Source organism: Lepidochelys kempii, chromosome 5 (assembly GCF_965140265.1).
Source record: "Lepidochelys kempii isolate rLepKem1 chromosome 5, rLepKem1.hap2, whole genome shotgun sequence".
In the NCBI taxonomy this organism is placed as follows: domain Eukaryota; kingdom Metazoa; phylum Chordata; order Testudines; family Cheloniidae; genus Lepidochelys; species Lepidochelys kempii.
Window position 1 is genome coordinate 103,397,696 of NC_133260.1, and position 24,970 is coordinate 103,422,665.

General features: G+C 41.8%; 1 protein-coding gene across 4 annotated transcripts in view; it reads right to left on the reverse strand.

Moving 5' to 3' along the window:
* Window positions 1–24,970, reverse strand: part of SPATA6L (spermatogenesis associated 6 like) — a 146,895-nt gene that overhangs the window by 110,693 nt on the left and 11,232 nt on the right. For 3 of the 4 annotated variants that reach the window (XM_073345248.1, XM_073345251.1, XM_073345249.1), the window contains exons 6-12: window positions 21,572–21,649; window positions 20,163–20,438; window positions 18,298–18,409; window positions 15,531–15,574; window positions 11,775–11,968; window positions 5,388–5,481; window positions 2,808–2,924 (exon numbers count right to left, since the gene is read on the reverse strand). In XM_073345248.1, the coding sequence (XP_073201349.1) occupies window positions 2,826–2,924; window positions 5,388–5,481; window positions 11,775–11,968; window positions 15,531–15,574; window positions 18,298–18,409; window positions 20,163–20,438; window positions 21,572–21,649 (897 nt within the window). In that variant the 3' untranslated portion in view covers window positions 2,808–2,825. Of the gene's footprint in view, window positions 1–1,770; window positions 1,799–2,807; window positions 2,925–5,387; window positions 5,482–11,774; window positions 11,969–15,530; window positions 15,575–18,297; window positions 18,410–20,162; window positions 20,439–21,571; window positions 21,650–24,970 lie in introns of those variants that run through there. The other variant, XM_073345250.1, reaches the window with a different exon arrangement.

The window sequence follows — 24,970 nt, forward strand, 5'->3', positions numbered from 1 at the left end:
ATTTCTGTTTAACTAACCTCCTCATTTTTGTGTAGTTCCCCTTTCTGAAATTAAGCGCTGCAGTCTTGGGCTGCTTTGGTGTTTTTCCTGCCACAGGGATATTAAATTTAATTATATTATGGTCACTAGTACCAAGAGGTCCAGCTATAGTCACCTCTTGGACCAGATCCTGTGCTCCACTTAGGACTAAATCAATAATTGCCTCTGCTCTGGTGGGTTCCAGGACCAGCTGCTCCAAGAAGCAGTCATTTAAGGTGTCAAGAAACTTTATCTCTGCATCCCATCCTGAGGTGACATGTACCCAGTCAATATGGGGATAACTGAAATCCCCGATTATTATTATTGAGCTTTTTATTTTAATAGCCTCTCTAATCTCCCTGAGCTTTTCACAATCACTATCACCATCCTCGTCAGGTGGTCAGTAATATATCCCTACTGCTATATTCTTATTAGTAGAGCATGGAATTTCTATCCATAGAGATTCTATGGTACAGTTTGATTCATTTACGATTTTTACTTCATTTGATTCTATGCTTTCTTTCACATATAATGCCACTCCCCCAACAGCACGACCTGTTGTGTCCTTCCGATTTGTTTTGTACCCTGGTATTAATGTATCCCATTGATTATCCTCATTCCACCAAGTTTCTGTGATGCTCATTATATCAATATCCTCATTTAATAGAAACCACTCTAGTTCACCCATTTTATTATTTAAACTTCTAGCACTGGTATATAAGCACTTTAAAAATTTGTCTCCTTTTAGCTGTCTGCCATCACACGATGTAATTGAATGGGACTCTTTTTTATTTGATTGTTTCTGATCAGATCCTGCCTGTATTTTATCATTTTGCATCCCCTCATCTTCATTAGGACATAGAGATTCTTTATTAATAGATACTCCACTAAGGGATGTCCGAACCACGTGCTCCTCCACACCTGTTAGCTTTCCCCCAGCCCTTAGTTTAAAAACTGCTCTATGACCTTTTTAAAGTTAAGTGCCAGCAATCTGGTTCCATTTTGGTTTAGTTGTAGCCCGTCTTTCCTGTATAGGCTCCTCCTTTCCCAAAAGTTTCCTGAGTTCCTAATAAATCTAAACCCCTCCTCCCTACACCATTGTCTAATCCACGCATTGAGACTCTGCAGTTCTGCCTGTCTAACTGGCCCTTTGCGTGGAGCTGGGAGCATCTCAGAGAATGCTACCATGGAGCATTCACTCAATGTAAGGATGATAGAATTTGGCCCTTCATTTGCTGGCTGAGAAATGAAACCACATACTGCTGTTTAACACTGAGTCATTGGATCTAAAATAATGTCTCCAGTGAAGAAAAATGTTTGACAAATAGAAACAAATTAAAGTGTGGTTATGGTCAGAAAAGGGGCTGTGTAAAATTGCCACCTTCTTATTCATCAAATCTGCTCCCTGTATGTATCTTGAGCCATGACACCATACACTAGAGACCTCAGTAATTTTTCCTAATTTTAATAATTGACCAGTTTTTTACTCCTGCTAATAATATAGAGGTAACACATCTAGGGGAGACTGAGCTGGATTCTGTTCTCTCTTATAACAGTGTCTGAGATTCGCAAAAGAGCCTAAAAGAATTAGGCACCCAAATCCCACTGAAATTCAGTGGAAGTTGGGCACCTTAACTTGCCTAGACCCATTTGAAAAACCTAACGAGAACTGTTAAACAAAGTTCCAGCTACAGAATCTTTGCTGCCAGTACTGATGGACTAACCAGAAAGAACCTATCATGACTTTCAGATCCCATTATGATGTTTGCAGCGCTGGCAGCTGGGAAAAGACAGAGAGAGAGAGAAATGTTTTTCATGTAAACTAATGAAATTTGATATGGTATCCTAGAGAGACGACAAACAAGGAAACCCAAAATGCCACTTTTAGAGTCACTGTTTTGGGTATAATGATTCTTAAAGTGACTGGGTAGTTTAAGAACACAAAAAATACAGCTTGCTTTGGCAATTACAAGTAAATTACAGTTGTATAGTCAGGAAATAGGGCTGTTTAGCATACTGTGACAAAGTTCCTCCTCTACCTTGGTGGGTCTTGCACTTATTGGCAGATTCGCTCACCGTGGAGCTTCACAGCAGCCCTCAGCTTGGCTGTTTTTCTGAACCCACAGTCCAGGTCGACTCCTCCTGTGAAGGAGTTGGGAGGATTTGTGGGGAACCCGGGCCCGCCCTCTACTCCAGGTTCCAGGCCAGGGCCCTGTGGAATGCAGCTGTCTAGAGGGCCTCCTGGAACAGCTGTGCGACAGCTACAACTCCCTGGGCTACTTCCCCATGGCCTCCTCCCAACACCTTCTTTATCCTCACCATAGGACCTTCCTCCTGGTGTCTGATAATGCTTGTACACCTCAGTCCTCCAACAGTCCACGTTCTCACTCTCAGCTCCTAGTGCCTCTTGCTCCCAGCTCCTCACACGTGCACCACAAACTGAAGTGAGCTCCTTTTTAAACCCAGGTGCCCTGATTAGCCTGCCTTAATTGATTCTAGCAGCTTCTTGATTGGCTGCAGGTGTTCTAATCAGCCTGTCTTAATTGTCTCCAGAAGGTTCCTGATTGTTCTGGAACCTTCCCTGTTACCTTATCCAGGGAAAAGGGACCTACTTAGCCTGGGGCTAATATATCTGCCTTCTGTTACTCTCCTGTAGCCATCTGGCCCAACCCTGTCACAATACTTTTACAACAGATTCTACTGCAGAAATACTAGAAATTTATAAATTTCCTGGATCCGAAATAATTCCAATAAATCTAAAGGTGAAGAGAAGCATTTAAGCAGCTTACCTTTCTGATGACAACTACTTAGTAATATCTTTGCTCCAATGAGTCATCCTGAGGGGAACTCCTCAAAGAGATGGACCTTCTTTCAAGGACATCATCAATTTCAGAATCAGTGGCTCCCTGAAAAAACCTGTCCGATTAATTTCATTGTTCATCTTCATAAGCACTGCTAATGTACCTAGCCAAAAGCAAACCTATCAGCTGTTTCCAGGGGAGTTAAAACTACTTATTACTATAAGTTCAGGGCAATAAATCTAGGAGATTGTCCTCTATACTTCCCAGCGTTATTGGCTGGAATCATGTCAGTGAGATAGTAGCAAGTAACACCAGCTTCAGTAAACTCACTGGAAATATGTCTCCATATGGAAGTTTTTGAAATTATGCAACAAGAACAGTTCCTGATTGATACAAGGTATAAACTGAAAATAATGGGAAGAGCAGAGACAAAATGACTACAAAAGTTTTATGAGCAGAAAAGAGCTGTAGGTACATGAGTACTTTGAATGTAGGGTTCCAAAGAGGCAGTGTGGCTCAGTGGACTGAAAGGGAAGCTCTATTGCGTTCTACTCCAAGCTCTGTCATTGATTTATTGTGTGGCAAGTCACTTAAACGTTCGGCTCAAAGTCATCTCTGGTGTAACTAAACTAAAGTATATGGAGTTATAGCAGGGATTAATGTGGCCCTGGGAAGTGGATTTGCTCACTAGAGAGTATAAATGTTGGCTCTGTTTGACTTCATGATAAACATTTTTCTAAGTGGAGTCAAGGTCAGTTACACCGGATGGCACTATAGCTATGTCTACACTACACACCGTTTTGCGCGGCATGTGGTGTACATGTAGCTATACTCCACAGTGAAAAGAACACCACGTCCACACTCTGATGTGTAGCTCCATGTGTCAGTGAAAGGCTCTGGCAGAGGCAAGGCAGTGGGGCAGCAGCAGGACGCTACTCTGCTAAAAACAGCAAGTGTAGAAGGAGAGGCACAGCTTGGACATGGAGAGAGCCATGTAGAGTATGTAACTCACATGCACACCCACATCCTTCAGGTGCACCTTTCCTCTACTCACCTAAGCCATGCCTCACTGTTTACATTGCTACTTATAACTATGCTGTAGTGTACATGGGATGTATGCTACAGGCCGCCAAAAGAAGCATGTAGGGCCGATGCACCCTTTGTGACATCAGGGTGTGACAGCAACTGTTTGAATTTTAAGATCCAGAGTTCTTAAATATCCCAGTGAAATGAAAAGCTTGATCCTGCAACCCTTATTCATGCAAGTTCTCCTGTTGACTTCTATCATCCTGTTATGAGTTTGGTATTTATTATTAATCCCATTTTACAGGTGGGTAAAGGGAGACTGAGACAACCAATTTCACCCCTTGTGTAACTTCAGTGGGGATATTGCTATCAGTAAGGATCATATAGTTGGCCTGGGGAGAGGGCATCATGGCTCAGATATACATCCTTTCTCTTTTAGCATCAATGAAATGTATTATGTGCATTTGTTACATTAGAAATAGGCCAAACAGTGTGGAATGCTTTGAGTACCTCTGAACGGGTAGGTATTTGCGCAAGGCAGCCACGGTAAAGCAGGGCTGTGAAGTGCCAATTTATTTATTTAAAATTGCCATGGGATACTAGGCTAGATCCAGGAACGTTGGATCCCCATATTAGCAAAGAGATACCTGTCAATAATGGCATCCAGCTGGCCACTGTGCAGGTTAGGCTCATACATGAACACAAGTACAGTGGCTCACACCTCAAGATAGTTCAGAGTGCTATTCATATGGACTCGCTGCAGAAGAGGTATCAAAAAAGCCTTTGTGCTTCAGCAATTGTACTGAAACCATTTCCTTTTGTTAATTCATCTCTCCATGCATTACGGAGTGTGGGTTCCAACATTATTACACCTCTTTTTATCCTAACTCATCCTTACATTCTCAATCCCTTCTCTGTTACAGACATGGACACCACTGCTGCATTTGTGTAGTGTACAGAAGTGGTGCTGAAGACAGGGGTGAAAGTAACTTAAAGGACTTATCGGTACTCCGGAGTCCTGAGCAGGGCGCGTGGCCTCAACTGGAAGAGGCGGGCCGGGCCCTTTAAATCAAGATTTAAAGGCCCCAGGCTCCGGCTGCAGCTGGGAGCCCCGGGGCCTTTAAATCACTCCCAGAGCTACCAGCTGCAGAGGTGGCTGGGAGCCCCGGGGCTCTGGGGCACTTTAAAGAGCCTGGGGCTCCGGCCGCTGCGGGGAGCCCCAGGCCCTTTAAAGCACCAGCCTGGGGAAGCTGGTCCGGTCCGGCACGGCGTACTAGCTCTTGCCGGTACACCGGACCGAACCGGACAGTCTTACTTTCACCTCTGGGTGAATACCAATGAGACAATATTTAGTCCAGACCTAGCCAGACATCTTTGGGTGAATACTCTGGATGCTGAAAACCCGGCTGTAACATTTATAAGTCACCGGGGGCAGTGGGAGGTTGAGTGGACAGAGAAACCTATAACCTGGGAAGTGCAGATAATTAGGTGACACTGTCACATCGGCACCAGCAGCTCTCAAGTTGTAATATTAATACTCACAAAGGAAAGTCTCTGCTTTGCCTGGTTTGAGGTTAGGAGATTCTGCACTCTCTTGTGGATCTTTTCCCAACTGAAATGAGGATTGGAATATAACCTGCAAAAATGTATCAAAACAGTCACATCCCAAATTCTCCTCTGTCATAAAGACATTTTATTTTTTCCGCCAAGTACCTTATTCATAATTCATAAAGAGGGTGTTTGGCCCTCTTGAAACACAAAATATGTCATGTCATTGAGAATATGACCCACGATTTAAAGGATCCACTTAAGATGGGACTCAGCAATCTTTTGGCTGTGTTTTTCTTAAGTAGATGTGTTAATACTGTACAAATGAAGAAGAGAGGAGAAACTGACATATTCTAATAACGTATCTTAACGGATATTAGTGGCCAAGGCCACAGTTCAGTAAGGCATGTGAGTAGTTCTATTGACTTCAACTCACATATTTAAAGTTAGACACATATTTACATGCCCTGCTGATCAAAGCCCAATAGGTATTTTCTTCCTTCTTCTCATTCTTTCCCGTTTCTGATCTTTCACCCCATCTTTGCCCTTCTGTATCTTTATGAACATTTTCCTCTCTCATTTTCATTTTTGTCTCCCTCACACTTATTATTTTCAAACGTGCAATCGTTTTACCGGCAGCTGGTTTCTCACAGACCACCCACTTACCCCTTCAAGCTATTTTTCTTTTTTTCTGCCATTTCCTTCAGCTTTTTATTATCTCCATTCATCTCTCGCTCACTCACCCTCTCTCCCTGCTCACATTTGGTGATACTTACTGCTCATTCCCACTCCTTCCCTTTAATTATGTTCCATTTTCCTTTTGCTGGCATTTTCTCCTCTCTCCCCCACCCCAGGTTTCCCACCTCATTCTTTCTCTCACGCTCTCCCCATTTTTCCTAACCTTTCCCCCTGTCTCTTCAAATATCTTCCTTTTCCCCACCATTCTTTTTCTCTCCCCTTTGATGCTGTCTTCTGCTCTCTTGGACCATCCCTCCTCCCCTGCACTGCATACAGCAAAATAATCCAAAGAAGTCTTCCCCTCCCCTGCTGGCAGCATTCACTTCCCTGAACAAAGTGCCGTCAATCAACTATAACATCTTTAAAAGGCTGCATTATAGATGGTTCTGCCATGTAACTAAATGCATAAATTAACATTATCACTGAAGCCTCCAGGCAATTTCGACATTCAGTTTAAGTCATGCCTAGTACGGTCTGCAGTGCAGGATTTGTACTCTCTTGGGCAGGACCAGTGCATTGATAACAAGTAGGAAATGACTAAGCAAAGTAAAATTTGCAGGCAATGTCAAAAGGTTAGAACAGAAGGCCAAACCTCTGGGTTCTAGCCTGCTCTGCCACTCCGTTACTTTCAGGTGAAGATACTTAACCACTGTATGCCTCAGGTACCCACTTGGTAACATGGCCTAATGCTGTTTTCCTAACTCACAGAAGAGGTGTGAGGATTAATCAATGTGCTTTAACATTACTGAGAAGTAGCGCAGCTACACCTGCTTTGACTATTATAAGCAAAGGCCAGACTGCTCCTTTATTCCTTGGGATATAAAGTCCAGGATAAAGATGAATTTTTCTTTTGTCCAAAACCTCACGTTAAAGTAAATGAACATGAAAAGCACCACAATGATTCTTCTTATAGCCAATAAACATCAACCGCCAAGGAACAACACGTATCCGTCAGCAAAGTGCAGCTCTCAGCACCATACTTCCATTATGTGCAGCAATTCAGAGAGTAACTGTGCTTTGCAACTCCAGTAAAAGAAAACAGTATTTTACAGCGCTGATCCACAAAGTGCAGAGCCAACATAGTGTCTGCAGGGCTGCACATAATGATAATGAACAGAAAGAATCCAGTTCTTTAAGTGCAGTCCACATGATCGCCAATGTTACTCTGATACCATTGTCTCAGTTTAGCCCTGCAGTATATAGCACCACAAAACTATCTCCCCAAGCTGCCATTTCATAAGTTGCCAGAAAATCACAACTTTCCAACAACAACAAAAAACACCCTTAGATTTAATGAGTTAAACTTTTCAAAATCCTATTCTGAAAAAGCTGCCTAATTCGTTTGTTTGCTCACAGAGATAACCAATCTCAGGCACAAACCATGCATGTACCAATAACGTTCACGCTGCTGCGTATAATGGGACAAGTTTTCAAAACATGGCCTCTACACACACAATTTTTTTTTTTTGCACATTGGCATCTGCAAGTGATTTCCTAATGGAAGCTCTGTCTGCATGTGCAAAATGGGCATAAAATACACTTACATTGGGTTTGAACATATAAATGATATCACTTGACACATCCAAGAGATCATGCACACACAAAAATCACATGTGCAGGCAACTGTGTGCACAAAAAGAAGCCACTTTGAAAATTTGGCCCCACAAGTTCATCTTACCCTTGTGGCCATAATCAAGAGTTTCATGCGAGATTTGGAGATTTGGACTTTGCTGAGTTGGTGAAGAAGGCTTCTTCCACAAAACAATCCCGCTACTACACTGTGAAATAAGGGGCTGTCATTTTTCTAAGTTCCCACCCAACCAGGCTGCCCTGAAGGTATCAATGATTTTAGTCAGATATTTAGGCAGTTGTCTGCCCAGAAAGAGAGGGTAGGATAGGGGCTTGAGCAGAGAACTGGTCATGCCAGAAAACCATTAGAGCAGCACGAAGGAAGGAAAGCTCTTTATTAAAGAAATAGCATGTAAAAGGATGCTTTATTCATCAAAAACACCACAGCTATTTTCGTACCTGTTGGGTTGTATAACTAAAGGGATTGGATACTTAACTTTTTGAACTTTAGGCATCTGAATATGAAAGTTTAGCCCTAATCGTCCATTTATAGTATAGTTAAAATTGTTTGAGCACCTCATCACAATCCTTTGCAATACAATTTGTCCCATCTACACAGACAAACATATTAGAGGAACCCTCTTACAACCCTGTGTTTTTCTGTTGTTGATGATCTCCTGAAGATAAAGAGTCACCAGTGCTTTATTTTCACATGGCATGCAATAGAGGGGAATTTAGCCAACTTAAACCATCCTAAGTTTGAGGCTAGTCAGCACCTCTTTTTTCACACAGAAGCACCTATTTTCCCATCCGTTACACAGACCTATAAACAGAAAGTAAATGGAACATTATCTTTCTGGACTCTTCAGCCTATATACTACATAGAACCTAGCAGTTAGAGAATCAGTGAAAACTAGACAAGGAATACTCAGCAACGAACCATTCCTGACAAAGACCCTGATCCAGCAAAGCACTGAAGCATGTGCTTAACGAAAAGCGTATGAGTATTCCCAGTGACTTTATTGTAGCAAAACTGAGACTACACACATGCTGAAAGTTAGCTACATGCTTAAGTGCTTTGCTGGATTGATGCCTAATGGGAAAATGATTTAAAAGTTATTTTGATTGATATCCAAAATATTCTGTGTACGGAGGGCTGTGGGGGAGTGGGAGGAAGGTGGTATTATCAATTATTCGGAAAGACCCAACCAGAGACACAACTGTTCCTTAGATTTTAAGATCTTGGGGCAGGGACTGTCTTTTTGTTCTGTGTTTGTACAGCACCTAACACAACAAGGGTCTGGTTCAATACAAATAAACAAACAAGAAGATATGTTCTTGACAATTTGTCTCAGAAAAAAGACCATTTTTTCTGTCCTGTTAAGTTTCCCATGTGCTCTCTGAAGTGTAGAGCTTTTTCCTTTTCTTCTCCAAAATAATACCGAACTAGCTGCAGCCTCCTCCGATGCAACATGTGGCTGCCAACAAACTGTTCTAACCTCTGACCTGCATGTTCTGCAATGCAGGACCAGTGGACACCAAAGAAATCATTCTTCTTGTACTTTTGGCAACAAATTTCCCCTTTCAGCCAAGGCAATCAACAGCCCTTAACATATTTCAGGGTGATAGGCGGACTGAACTCAGCAATGATATCAGACAACTTCTGACTATCAGGTTAAAGTAAGACTCAGACTCTATTTATAGATCGATATATTAAAGAAAGAGCAAGTTAAAGAAGTATGGATTGGATGAATGGATTATAAAGTGGTGTGACAAAGTTCCTCCTCTGCGTTGGTGGGTCCTGCGCTTATTGGCGGATTTACTCGCCTCAGAGGTTCACAGCAGCCCTCAGTTTGGCCACTTTCGTGGCTCAAATCTGCTGTTCACTCAGTTAGCCTCATCACTGGCCAGCATGGGGAAAAGGAAGAAGAACAATCCCCGCAGTCTCCGCTGATCCACTTAGTGGATCAGGGAACAGGCCAGAGACCTTCCCCTCTGGTGGAACCCACAGACCAGGTCAACTCCTCCGGTATCAAGTAGGGAGTTGGGGGGAACCCGGGCCTGCCCTCTACTTCAGGTTCCAGCCCAGGGCCCTGTGGATTGTAGCTGTCTACAGTGGCTTGATTGGCTGCAGGTGTTCTAATTAGCCTGTCTGCCTTAATTGTTTCCAGAAAGTTCCTGATTGTTCTGGAACCTTCCCTGTTACCTTACCCAGGGAAAAGGGACCTACTTAACCTGGGGCTAATATATCTGCACTCTCTTGTAGCCATCTGGCCTGACCCTTTCACAGTGGATAGAAAGCTGGCTAGATTGTCGGGCTCAATGCATAGTGATCAGTGGCTCGATGTCTAGTTGCCAGCTGGTATCAAGCAGAGTGTCCCAGGGGTCGGTCCTGGAGCCGGTTTTGTTCAACATTTTTATTAATGATCTGGATGATGGGATGAATTGCACCCTCAGCAAGTTCGCACTAAGCTGGGGGGAGAGGTAGATACGCTGGAGGGTAGGGATAGTGTCCAGAGTGACCTAGACAAATTGGAGGATTGAGCAAAAAGAAATCTGATGAGGTTCAACAAGGACAAGTGCACAGTCCTGCACTTAGGATGGAAGAATCCCATGCACTGCTACAGGCTGGGAACCGACTGGCTAAGCGGCAGTTCTGCAGAAAAGAACCTGGGGGTTACAGTGGACGAGAAGCTGGATATGAGTCAACAGTGTGCCCTTGTTGTCAAGAGGCCCAACGGCATATTGGGCTGCAGTAATAGGAGCATTGCCAGCTGATCGAGGGAAGTGATTATTCCCCTCTATTTGGCACTGGTGAGGCCACACCTGGAGTATTGCGTCCAGATTTGGGCCCCCCACTACAGAATGGATGTGGACAAATTGGACAGAGTCCAGCAGAGGGCAACAATAATGATTAGGGGGCTGAGGCATATGACTTATGAGGAGAAGCTGCGGGAACTGAGGTCATTTAGTCTGCAGAAGAGAAGAGCGAGGAGGGATTTGATAGCAGCCTTCCACTACCTGAAGGGGGGTTCCAAAGAGGATGGAGCTCAGCTGTTCTCAGTGGTGGCAGATGACAGAACAAGAAGCAATGGTCTCAAGTTGCAGTGGGAGAGGTCTAGGCTGGATATTAGGAAACACTATTTCACAAGGAGGGTGGTGAAGCACTGGAATGGGTTACCTAGGGAGGTGGTGGAATCTCCATCCTGAGAGGTTTTTAAGGGCCAGCTTGACAAAGCCCTAACTGGGATGATTTAGTTGGTGCTGGTCCTGCTTTGAGCAGGGGATTGGACTAGATGACCTCCTGAAGTCTCTTCCAACCCTAATATTCTATGATTCTATGATTGAAAAGATTGGGACTGTTCAGTTTTAAAAGTCAAATACCTTGGGCCATGACAGAGGTATAAAGACTAGTGAATGGTGCAGAGAAGATAAATCCTAGCTACTCTTTCTCACAATATAAGAACAAGGTGGGCAGTCAGTGAAACTTAAAGGCAACAAATTTAAAGCTGATGAAAGTAAATACATTTGTTGTCTGTTTGTTTTTCACACAATGGATTAGTTGTGTGTGGAACTGATTGCTACTAGATATTACTGAGGTCAAAAGTGCATTTTTAAGGCTAATAAGAACATTAGGTATGATTTAAAAGATCTTTACAGTACATAAATCTCAGGTATCAGAACATAAGCCATAACCATTAATTGACTGGGGTTAGGAAGAAACTTTTTCTATTAATGTATTTTTCCCCAATTGTTCATAATGCGGTTCTTGTACCTTCCTCTCAAGTATCTGGTATTAGTCACTGTCAGAGACAGGATATACTAGACTCGAAGAACCACTGGTTTGTTGCTGTATTGCTGTTCCTAAGTTCCCATACTTGTTCTCGCAGGTCTATATCTTTCAATAATCACTCTGAGTACTGTCAAAATGATCCACAGAAACATATCTGAGAGTCACAAACTCAACACCCTTAGAAAGTAGCTTGAATGTGAATGTTTTTGGTCATTCAACATCTCTGCTCCTACTTACAGCACCATGTCACTCAATTACAGATTTTTAGAAAGGATCAATACCTTTGTTGCAGAGGAGAGTGACTCCGAACAGGACTAGGTGATCTGTAATGTGGGGAGGTGGCAAATGATGCTGTGCGGTGAAATGTCAAATCTCCTTGAGTAGGAGAACTGCCAGGGTAATTTACAAGTTCATCTGTTTCAAGAGATGATGAATCATGTTCAGATGTGGTCTGTTCATCCGGTTCCCTGATAACCTGTGGAACAAAGAAACATTTTTCTTTAGTTAGAAAGGACACAGGGAGGAGGAGAAAGGGGGAGAGAGAGAAGGAGAGGAAGGGAGCAAACAGTGACAGTCTGCAGTATTTTGTTGCATTGAAGAGGGGGTGGGGAATATCAGGCTGAAGTTGAAAACTCATAATGCCATATGTATAAAAGGACAGTTTTAAGTATGAGCAAACCCTAGATCTGGACAGGTAAATGGGAACACTTCAAAAATCTGGACCAAACAGAAGCTCTGATTAGTTGTGAGCCACATTTTCTAATAATAAGCAGAATCTATCACGCTGTTGGACAGCTAACCATTAGTCACTAACAAAAGCTAATAAAAGTCAATATTTCAGCCAGTCAGAAACAAGTTTATTTGTGAAAATGTAGCGTAGCGTAGGATCAGATAAGCAAGCTATTTCTACCATAAAGCTCTAAACCTTAATTGTGCTGTATTAGAATGAAGCTCCTTCCCACACAGTCAGTCATCTTAACTTTTGATGTTGCAAGAGATTAAGTAGAAAAACACCACAAAGTGGGGCAGTGAAAAAGGCCTATAAACAACCCGCACCTGCCAGTTGGGAATTTGCCAGTTGGGAGTTTTTTGTAATATCGACTTCAAGGTGCTTGTGATAGGACAACAAAGAGGTCTATCTATAGAGCTTATAATTAAATACAGGGCCAGAGCTTGTGCAACAATGTCACTCCAAGCAAACAACTCCATTCTCTCAGTCCCTGAAGCAGTCCGACTTTGGATACTGCTCTTCAGTTCTCTGGCTAGAACAAAACAGAAACCTTGTAGAATCCAAACCTGTTGCAATGTGGTGTGTCAAATTCTGTCCCAATTATACCCATCCAACACACCTCACTGGAGTAATGACATTGCTGGGTAATAAGGAGAACAGAATTTGGCACACTTTCTCTAGAAGAGCCACATGGGGCACAAGTACCTCATTCAATTGTTTGCCACAAAAATGTACCTGTAAGACACTTTCCCATTTACTGTTCAAACAAGTCAGTGATGAAGCAGTGTAACACAATTCAACGACAGACAGGGTGACTTCCAAATGAGCTCACTCATCAGATATTCTGCTATGGAGAAAGACTCAGGGGCACTGTAAAAGGGCAAAACTTTTACTTCACTCATAATACAGCACAAGCACAACAGATTTTGGTCCAAACTCACCCCATCCCTGGCGTTTGCATTTATTCTTAATTAATGCAAGGGCTGAGGCAAATCTTAGCCCGAGCTCCTTCCTGAGCAGCCTAAGCTTCAGGATCCTCCCTGTAATAGCTCTGGTCAACCCATGTGACTCTCTCTTGGCTCAGAGAACTCCTCCTTAGTCTTTTACATTCCTGAAGTCAAGCTAATGAGCTCCTCCTAGCCTAGCTACCAGGTCAAGTCAGCTCAATCGTTTTGCTCCCCTGCACATGGTCCTGTGTGTTGACACCTGGTCATGGATGCTGATGGATAAGCTAGTCTCTGATCACAGTCTTTTTTATTCTATGGGTAGATTGTAGTGCTAGGAACTAACACTGATAGTGCTATTTTGATTAAGCCAGGTAAATGTGGTGCAACTTTCCATAATGCACCTCAATCCTGATCCAAAATGACCATATCTATTTCAACCCCATACATCTCTTTTGAGCCAAGACTTCTGACTGTGCAAGACAGCCTGGTGTTTTTGTTTTATGGGCAGATGGGAAGCAGGGTGAGAACAACAAACTCATTTCCTCTTGTAATCTAAAGCAGGATTTAAAGCTATCTCTCCAGAGATGAAGGACACATACAGCTAATCCCCTGGACACCTCTCCCTTCTCCCCTTTAGTACAACAGGCAAATTCTCTAAGCTAGCCAGAACACAGCAAGTAAGAGTGCAGCACACTAGTACACCTAGCTGTGGCATGACTATCCAATAGCTAAAATAATTACATTTACATCAGTCACTTGGGACAATAGAAATAAAGTCACTATAACAGAACAGTGTCATAGGATCAGCATCTCCTTTTCTGGAAATAAATAATTTTCCCATGCCTCAACATTCATCTAATAGCAGCAGATCGTTAACCTTTCACCATGTTCTATTCCATTCATATTCTCTTTCAATCATTCTATAAGAACAGGAATGGCTCTGGGTTAGGGATTTTGCAGAATCTTAATCTTCAGCTGTATTATACTCTATCTATACAACATCATTTTGGATCAACGGAGAGCAAGGAGGTGAGGAAGGGTTCTCTGATCTAATATCTGTTATACATCATGAATTATGAGATTGATATTTAGGGAGAAAAACAACCAGCATTTATTAACAATCCACACTTTATTCATATCATAGATCACTTTTCAAGAGCCATTTTATTTAGAGAAGAGTAAAAAGTGAACATTGGAGGGCACTTTTTGACTCCTAGCCTAGAACTCGTAATAGGATATGGAACTTTCCACCTCTCGGTTAATCTGGCTAGCTTGGTGATGACTGACAGTTGTCAGTATCTGATGGCTGTTTGATGGTCTGTGTGACATGATTTGGTCTGATCTTTTGTGAACTAGTGTCAAAATCAGAAAAAAATATAATCACAATGGGCAAAGTAAAATACCTACTACAGTGGCCAATGATTGAATGGGAATGGGAATGGGCAACCTTTTTCCCTCCAATGTGATCTTAGATTTTGGCACATTGGTAGGATTTAAATATTTCAAAGTGAATTTAGTACTGGTGAAAGGTGGTAGATTGGGAGCACCGGAGATGGAGATGTGTATTGCAGAACAGTAATGCAAACCCTCCGATGCTATCCTACCGACGTGCCTGAACCCAGATGTGTAGAGACCATGTAGGAATGAGATAGTTCACATTTATTTCTTGGCCTTTCTGCTAAAGTTGCTGAGAACCATATCAACCAGAGTGGCAGCGGCTTTTTTTATGTGAATACCAGTCCAAACTGAGACTATTAACTAATTTCACAGAGACATACAGTAGCTTACCAAACAGCTATCAGATAGTAATGATTTCCTGTTAATACTGCTCTGAGATTGAATTGAATTGATGACTTCAGGACAAATGGCACCATATTCCATTATTAAAACTGTATGTTTGTCTAGGCTATGACTTCTATTATAATAGATTTCCATGTCGGTTTGTCACAGCCTTGATATCTAAAGTCATGGGTCTTTGTCACCCTGGCCAGATCTCTAGTGCGGTAGATTCTTCTAAGGAGTTTTACAAATTTGGCTCTGTAGATGTCCAGTGTAATGATGTCTGGGTAACTGTCCTGATTTTTAAATAGTTTCAACCTATTTTTACGGCAAAATAAAGATTTTTTTCTGAAAACAATGTGACCTGTAACTTTTTGACATTGTATTCTATACATTTGTGAGTTTTTTTTCTCGCAATAACCAGAGCAGGGCTTTTCTCATAATTTCCCATTACAGATAACCAGACCTAGCCATTACTGTCCCCTGAGCGATCAACTCCCCTCATTTAATTCTCTTTTTAAAATATGTAGATTAAACTACTAACAGAAGAGATGTAATTTTACAGTTATTTTTTAAATTACCTTAACTGAGGCATTTGATGCTTCACAGCTATCAAAAGATAAAGCTAAAAGAAAAAAGACATTTCAATGACTGATTATTAGCAGTTACTCTTACATTACTACTTTCACTGTTCATCCACATATTAGCACTGAACTCAGAACGTAATCACAAGATGACTAAAAATGTTCCTGGTAGAGCATAAGAATATACGAGCTGCCATACTGGGTCAGACCATCTTGCCCGGTACCCTGTCTCTGACAGTAGCCAGTACCAGAGCTTCAAGGGGAATACAGAGGGGCATGGATCAGCGTTCATGTCACACTCCCCGTCAGTACCCAGCCTGGGCCAGGGAAACAAATGATCCAACCAAGCAGACCAAATTTGGTGATGAATCCTGGTCACGTGCACTTGAGGCATGTTGCACATACATTAAGAAGAAGGGGGAGTGTACACAACAGAGCAATTATGGAGTGATCCACACCTGTCTTGCACACCTGACTTCTGGTAGTAAAAGGTTTAGGGTCACACCAAGCATGGTGTTCTATCCCTGACCATCTTGGTTTAAAGCCACAGATGGACCTATCCTCCATGAACTTATCCAGTTCTTTTCTGAATCCAGTTATACTTCTGGCCATCACAACATCCCAAAGCAACGAATCCCATAGTTTAGCTGGTTGCTGTGTGAAAAAGTACTTCCTTTTATTTGCATTATACCTGCTGCCTATTAATTTAATGGGGTGACCCCTGGTTCTTGTATTGTGGTAAAGGGTAAACAAAACACTTCTCTACTGACTTTTTCCACACGCCATAATTTTATAGACCTCTATCATATTCCCCCTTAGTCATCTCTTTTCTAGGCTGAAAAGCGCTAATCTTTTTAGACTCTCCTTATAGGGAAGCCATTCCATACCCTTGATCATCTTTGTGGCCCTACTCTAAACTTTTTCCAGTTCCACTATATCCTGTTTGAGATATGGCAACCAGAACTGGACACAGTATTCAAGGTGGCATTATGGTATTTTCTGGCTTATTTTCTATCCCTTCCTTAATAGTTCCTAACATACTGTCAGCCTTTTTGACTATTGCTGTGCACTGAGAGAAAGTTTTCAGAGAACCACCCATGGTGACTCCAAGTTCTCTTTCTTGGGCGGCAATAGCTAATTTAGAATCCATCACTGTATTTGTAAAGTTGGGATTATTTTTTCCAATATGCATTACTTTTCACTTATCAATGTTGAATTTCATCTGCGATTTTCTTCTCCAGTCACCCATTTTTGTGAGATCCCTCTGTAACTCACTGCCACTGACATTTTCTACAGCCTGATATAACAGTCGTAATTTGAAACCTCCCATTGGTCAAAGGAATTGCAATAGATGACCTAGTCTCTTTAGATCACCAACTGCAGAAGTAATACATAGTGTAGTGGTTCTCAGCCAGGGATCTGGGGACCCCTGGGAGGCTGCGAGCAGGTTTCAGGGGGTCTGCCAAAATAAAGCAGAGAGCAGGGCCAGTGTTAGATTTGCTGGATCCCACAGCAGAAAGCTGAAGCCCGAGTCCCACCACCTGGGGCTGAGGCCAAAGCCCAAGCAACTTAGCTTCATGGACTCAGGCGTGGGGCCTGAGGCAATTGCCCTGCTTGCCACCCACTGACACCAGCTCTGGCTTTTTATCTACGGGATATGCAAAAACCAGTTGTTGTGGCACAGGTGGGTGGTGGAGTTTTTATAGCATGATGTGCGGGGGGGCTCAGAAAAAAAAAAGGTTGAGAACCCCTGACAGTAGATATGTTGAGGTTAATTCAAATGACCAAGAAACTGAAATATTATGGTCCAGCTTCGCTCCTTCTCAAACATCCGTTTGGCACAGAGAGGAGGAGCTGCCAAGATCAGGGAGGGGGATCTGAATGTCAAACTAAGTTCTCTCCATCTTGTGAATTATTACTAATGAGAAAGGCTCTAGCGGCACTTAAGTTTTGCCAGGTGAAATGCATTGGAGGATCATATCCTCAGTCCTACCTGTGATGGCTCTGCAGGGCTAACAGAAGCAAAGAGAACTATAAACATAGCATTGTTAATAAATGCAACAGATATGACTCTCACTACACTAAAGGAAATATCTGAGTAAGAAGGTAGCATGTTTACAAAGTCACTTTTCCAAGTAGAAGTTCACTGCTATCAGTGACTATTTGAAGAAGTTGCCTTTTGAGTATATGGCTTTATTTCTTTGCCCAATGTGCTGATTACTTGATGAATATTCAGCTTGTGACAAGGATCAGAACAAAGAATACGAAAAATTATAGATTTCATGGCCTCAGGGGCCTGATCCAAGGCATGTTGCAGGCAATCAGAGTATTTCTACTGATTTCAATGGCCTTTGGATAAGTCCCTTAGAGAAAAGACTTCCTGACAGTGGTAGCACATAATAATGGAGAAGAAGAGGTAATGTTGGTCTGCGGACAACAACTCTTTCCTTCAAAAGAGCATACTACTAAACAAGAGAGAAATCAGCTCCCACGCTAAACTGTCATGCAGTACTGAGGTGTACTGTAAAACAGCAGCCATGGTCTTCTACCCCAGCAATGGCTGTAATTCAGCTGTGAGCACATTTCTGCATTTCAGGCCAGATTCTGCTCCCCTTACTCACTCCAAGTAGTGCTTCACTCCGCAAACAGCCCCTTTGAAATGTGAGTGGCAGAATGCAGTCCATAGTTTGCAAACATCTTTACAATTAGGATAAATGGTGCTATTACTTCTATAATAAATTTATTAAAAACAAATTTTAAGTACCTTGTTTCAATTGAAATTCAAGCGAATTCCTTGCTGAGCTCACATTTTGTTTTGGATTTCGATAAGGTAACTGTGATGAAGTTTTTTCACCAAATGGGTTAGAACTGTCTACCTAAAATGAAAGATATATAGTATGTGAGGTAATATCTTCTATTGGACCAACTTCTGTTAGTGGAAGGGACAAGCTTTTGAGCTCCACAGAGCTCTTCTTCAGGTCTGGAGAAGGTTAGCAGAGGTCCAAGCTAAATACAAGGTGGGACTGATTGCTAGGTTCACACATGCTGTAGGAAACCACTTAAAATGAAGTAGGCCAATGGAGGGTTATTAGACAGCAGGGTGTGTCACAAACAGTTGTCATGGGCCATAAAACCAGTGTCTCTATTCATATATTCAGCATGTGACAACAATCAGAAACACTGCAAACAACTATCTAAAATGAAGGAATAATATGAAGTTGCTATTTTTATTCTGTGAAAACTAGGACTGGACATGAACATATTTGCAGCTTCTTACAGTCTATAAAGAAAAGAATTAAAAAAAATGTTCTTCCCTCCCTCCCTCCCTCCCTCCCTCCCTCCCTCCCTCTTTCTTTCTTTCTTTCTTTCCTTTCACAACTACAAAAATAAACAAAAGAGGAGAACAATATACACAGCACAGTGCAGACATTTCAGCAAAACCCCCTAGTCTAAAAAACACTGGGAATTCTGACATTACTGATGCTTTTAGAATAAGGAAATGACCAGAATGAAGACACCATCTTGTTATAGAAGAGGTAGTGGATGTGGCACTTGAACTTTTGAGTTTTCTTTTAAATTTGTGGTTAGGACAGTTTTGAAAAATGCTTTCATCTTCATGGGGACTCAAAAAATCTTTCATCTTCATGGAACAGGGAACTCAAACAATATGCCCTTCATGGATTGCAACAGGGTGTCTATAGGAATTTAAAACATTATAAACGACCATTTAAAATAAAGTAAAACTACAAATTGGGGAAAATGATACATAGATAATTTAGTGGATTGGCTGGGGTGTTTAGATAGATCTGTCTGTGTGTCTCTCTCTGCCAGGATCTAATTTAGGCTTCTCTACAATGCACATCATCTTAACATATAAAAATACTGAGATACAGCACTTTTGAATCCCCCCCTCGCCCTTTTCCATATATATACATATATATATATATATATATACACATATACACCTCACATGGGCACTGTAATGCTTAATTGGCTAGTGTTTGTAAAGTACTTTGAGATCTTCAGATGAAAGGCCCCATCAGTTCAAAGCCCAGGGAAATCAATGGAAGTCTTCCCACTGACTTGAATGTTCTCTAGATTCACCATTTAAGAAGTCCAACATAGAAAAAAATGGGGTTTGTTATAACTTGCTACACCATTGGCCCACCTAGTCCTATGTCCTGTCTCTGAGAATGGCCAGCACTGGATGCTTCAGAGGAAGGTGGAAGAAACCTTATGATGAACCATGAAGGAAAAATCTGCCCCAGGAGGACAGTTTCTTCCTAACCCCAGACAGCTAGTGGTTTGTTTATGGCCTAAAGAATGAGGGTTTAAGTCTCTTATAATTTTTATCCCATCTAAATGTAACTTTGGATGTAATTATTAATGATACAAATGTCTAATCTTTTCCTGAATCTGTTAACTAGCTGACCTCAATGCTATTTGGTGGCAGTGAGTTCCACAGATCAATTAAGCATTTCTTTTTACATTTAAAATTTGCTGCTGGTTAATTTCTTTGGGTCTCCTCTTGATCTAGTTTTCTGAGGAAGGATAACAGGAGCACCCAATTTTCTCTAATATCATCACACACACAAAAAAAAACCTCACTACAGTGATTTTAAGACTTACATGTCTAACAACAAATGGCGGCCTGGTTTCAGCATCCAGTTTGTATCCAACAGACCCCAGGCTTAACCTTGACTGCTGCAGTTGGTTTTCTTTGCAGAGCTGACATAGGTGCTTTGTAGCATTTGGAGATGGAGAGCGGGATCTTAATAATCTTGTAAGGCTCTTACAGATCTTATTATCCTTTTTCTTTGTTGTCTTACATCGTGCTGGGGAAATGCTCCTTCGCCTGGGTGATACAGATGCAGATCTTTGTGTCCTCATTCTGTTTCTGCCCTGCTAGATAAATTAATTGTCTCATAAAGTAATTATCCAAGCAGAAACATGGACAAGCTATTTGCAGATCTCTCTGTAAAAGACAACCAGCTGAGCAGGGTTTAAAGTCAACAAGAGGCTCCTACACATCTGAGAGCAGACTATGGCTCTATGTGGCTACAAATTAAAACTGGGGAATCTGTGACTGTGCTGAGAAGTGACAGAAAGTCAATAACAGAAAGAAGGGAGCAGGGACTCATGCCTATCTTTTTTATCCATTTTACCTTTGTTTGACAATTTCTCATCTAGGGCTTGATCCTGTGAAATGTTGATTGCCCTCTGTGTGGTGCTCAGTAATCCCAACTTCTACTGAATTCAACTGGAGTTAAGAGCATCTCTAAAGAAGCATTCAGCAGCTCAAAGGATTGAGACCCAAAATCAAAATCCCGAGGTCATGACTTCAATGAGACCTTGCTTGAGTAAGGACATGAGCATTTGGCTCCAAAGAAGCAGTAATTCTGAATGAGCCAAATTCTGCAACCTTTAATTGAAAAAACTCCCTTGACTTCAGTGAGAACTTTGTTCCAGAAAGGACTGCAAAATTTGGACCATAAAGAATAATTATCTGGTAATGTACTTAACCCTGCTGGTGCAGAGGAACAATGACACTGGAGATTGTGTCTTGGCTAGTTAGTTATAGCACAATCCAGAGAAAACTGAAGCTATGTTGGGGGGGATGGGGGCGAAGCAAGCAGAAGAAACAGCAACCAACAGCATGCAAAAATGAAACACTCACAGCCAGAAGCAAACCATTCTCAGTAAAGGCCCATGGGTCAGGGAAATCCTTCCCACCAGAGATCATGATCACCCCAAGTCTAGCCTCTTTTAGGAGACAATGCAAGCCCCATTTTTTGTGTTGCCCTTTTCCAGAATAATCAGCAACATCCTCCTGACAACAATCACCAAGTAATGAGACCCTTGTCATAGCAGGTGAACTGAGAGAAGAATAAAGAGATTTTGCCTTTCAGTGCAGAATCGGTGTGATTCTTATTTCTGTCTGAGGTACTTAAATGCAACGGTGACGGGTGCACTGTGACAGATTAGATCAAACATTGATGTTTCTGTCCATGTTTGTGTGCTTTAATTAAAATACTTACATAAAACTGCTTTCTGTTTTGAAGTGGAAGCTCAGTAATGGTTGTTCTTGTGGAAAACTCAATTTTTGGTGCAATTCCCTTAAAAATAATAAAGAGGTGAAATCACTAAAAATGTCATGGTGCAGGTGTTACAGCTTTACAGAGATGAGCAACAGCACCTCTAATTCAGTAACATTTCCTCAAGCTTCTTAATCTTTATTTCAGAATCAGAAGTGACTAGAGGAAACACTAAAACCAAAAAGGGGTAATAGCAGACAGCAAAATGAGAATGAACTTGCAATGTAATATGGCAGAAAAAAGAAGCAAAGTGCTCTTAGATTGCATATTCAGGTAACACGATATTGAGCAGGGAGGCAACGGACCCTCTTTATGGACCTAATCTTTGCAAAGTGGGGAAAGATGATGGTTGAGGCCAACAATGTAGAAAAATATGTAAGACATTAACACAATCCCAGAGAGATATCCCATTCCTCAAAGAGCAAGAGCTGGGATGAAATGGGAGAATAATTCTTTTTATAGATTTGAGGAGGCAGGCAGCTCTTTCCTGTTTGTTTAACAGCTGTATTTACTAACACCAGTCTTCCTAAAGGGCCCTTCATACTCCAAACTACACCCTCCAAACAACTGTGAAAACGGAATCTATATTTCAGTTTTCCTTTCAAGGCAGGTGAAAGGGTGACAAATATTGCAGAAAGACAATTATAATCTGTAATTAACAAACACAACCTGTTAACTTGTAATCACTTTGGAATTTGCATTTAATGTAGTTCCGATTTCTTTAAAAGCAGTAACTATGAAGTCACGGTAACTGTACAAACATTAAGGACCAAATTATACCTGCTCCTCCATTTGTGCACTGAGATGGCGAGAGAGGGAGCAGGAAGCCATAAACTTTCTGAAGGTATTAGAAAGTGTAAGGGTAGTACCAGCTAGCAGTGCCTGCTAGGCTCAAAGCCCTAGAGAAAGTGCATCTGCACAGGAGAAAGGCAGGTCAGGGCCCTATCCTGTGGACAGGCAGCAATTGAAAGCAAGGGACCTGTGTGGGAAGCACTGGCTATACCTTTATGAGGACTTCTACGCACTACCACTTATGTCGGTATAACTAATGTCACTCAGGGGTGTGAATAAGCCACTCCCCTGAGCGACATAAGTTACACGGACCTAACCATTGGTGTGGACAGCGCTACCGTCGCAGATGGGGGCTGGAGTAATTAAGTTGACGGGAGAGCACTCTCTCATTGGCTTAGAGCATCTGCACCTCTGTAAGCACCGCTGTAAGCTCTGTAGTGTAGTCAGAGCCTAAATGTGTAGCAGCAAGTTCTGCTGCTCACCACACTTCTCCAAAAGTTCTCCCCCTCCCTCACATCACTCTCACCTCTAAGAGGCACAATTTAGCCCTAGAGGGAGACATTCAACTTCCAATCTAGTCGGTTTCAAAACTGAGTTATGTTATGTCTCCCCAAATCCATTCAGCCCGTCATGACTTTTAGCTTAACTACAACGACTTTAGCTGGATCAGAACAACAAAATTAACAACCAGATAATCAAGTTAGCACAGTGAGCGGCTTCCTTGATTACAAGATGCATTCAGGCACATTTTATTCTTGGGTTCAATCTCCGGTCAACGACACTTGCTACTAACGGCCAACTGAAAACTATTTTGAACTCCTTTAGGGTAGCAAATTTGAAGGGGCAAGAACTTCTGGGACTGTGTTGCCAACACTGCAGAAAAATCAAATGTATCTGCTTGAAGCTGCTATTGAATATTTGGTTGCCAGCAGCCTCACCAGGCTATAGAAATCAGCATTCATATTGTTTCAGTGCTTTTACTCCACATAGTGGCTTAGTGACTAAAGAAGAATCAACCCATTATGACAATGTACTAACTGACTATCTGCTAGGCCACTTTACCCAGGTGCTGAGTGAGGAGGGAAAGGAGAGTTGTTGTCAGTTGTTGTCTCTAAAATTACATTTAAATACTATGAAATTTGCAACAAATGACAGAGTGCAGGAACATTTAACAAAGCTTTTAATCACCAGGCCACCTGCTTTCAGGACATATTGACCTTGATGGAAATACCATTTTCATTGTTCAGTTGCATTACAGTGGGAGAACATGGGTCTTTGTATGAATTTAATTGAACTAAACAAGCCCAGGCACATATAGGCAACAAAGCACATGCCAAGACTTGATGTAGAAACATGTAAATGACTCAAGAGAAGAAGACCTTCCAGTCCCATCAGGCTATTCTGTTCTGGCTTGACAGGGAACATTTACAGATTCAGTCACAGTTATAAAAAGTAGCACTAAGGGAGCACTTCACTTGTCCTACTCTGTATAGCCTGATCCAAAGCTTCTGATGTCAAGGTGTTTCCATTTATTTCAGTGGGCTTTGGATCAGGCCCTACTGTCAGATCTAGATTTCTAGAAGTCCACTTGGACACTTCACTTAATATTATTGATTATTAGAATTTTCTTCTCAGTTTCTAAATGAATTGTTACATACGCTCAGTTCTGATTCATTGTCTCAGACTGTTGGAGGCAGTGGCATTTACATTTATGTTAAAGGAGGGACAAATAAAACACATGACACCAAGTGAGAGTCAGACACACTGAAAATAAGAGAATAAAAATGGGACACCTGGTCACAGCAGCATAAAACTGAACAAGCAGAATGCAGAGAAATGTCTTAGACAACCACAGCAACAACAGTATTTAACTTTAATTTACTTAAGAGAAAGAGATACAGTCCCACAACTGGATCAACCACTTTTTAATTGAAAAGCCAGAGCTGAATTCTTAGGTACCAGTGGACAAGTGACTAGAATTTTTGCCCAACAGGAGGACACTGAAGATGTAATTAATTTCAAGACAATAAACTGGAATCCTAAAAAACTAGTGTTTTACAGAGTCACTTTCCACAGTAAGAAAAGGGGGACTTGTGGCACCTTAGAGACTAACCAATTTATTTGAGCATGAGCTTTCGTGAGCTACAGCTCACTTCCACAGTAGAACAGTTTTTAAGGTTGCATGTTTGGACTTAAGTTTTGCACTTCCAGATTTGAGGGTTTAACTGTGCAACCTTAACGCTGCACTAGCCTAGCTTTACTGCATTTAATCTCTAAATATTACAAACGCTTTATGTCAACTGTAAAAGCATTGAAAAACAGGTATTTTTCTTTATTACACAGTCTGACAGTCTAGGAGTATAAAACTGTAATGTGGTGGCAAGGTTCTTCTGTTGATTCACCCCGTTGGCAGACGGTGGACCCCTCAGGGAGATGCTGCTTGATTCCTGCTAAGTCATTGTGGCAGATGTGGCTCATTAACCCTACACTATATCTGAAGGAGGTGACAGAGGCTTTGAGCATAGGGAGCCTGGGTTTAGGACAGAGAGA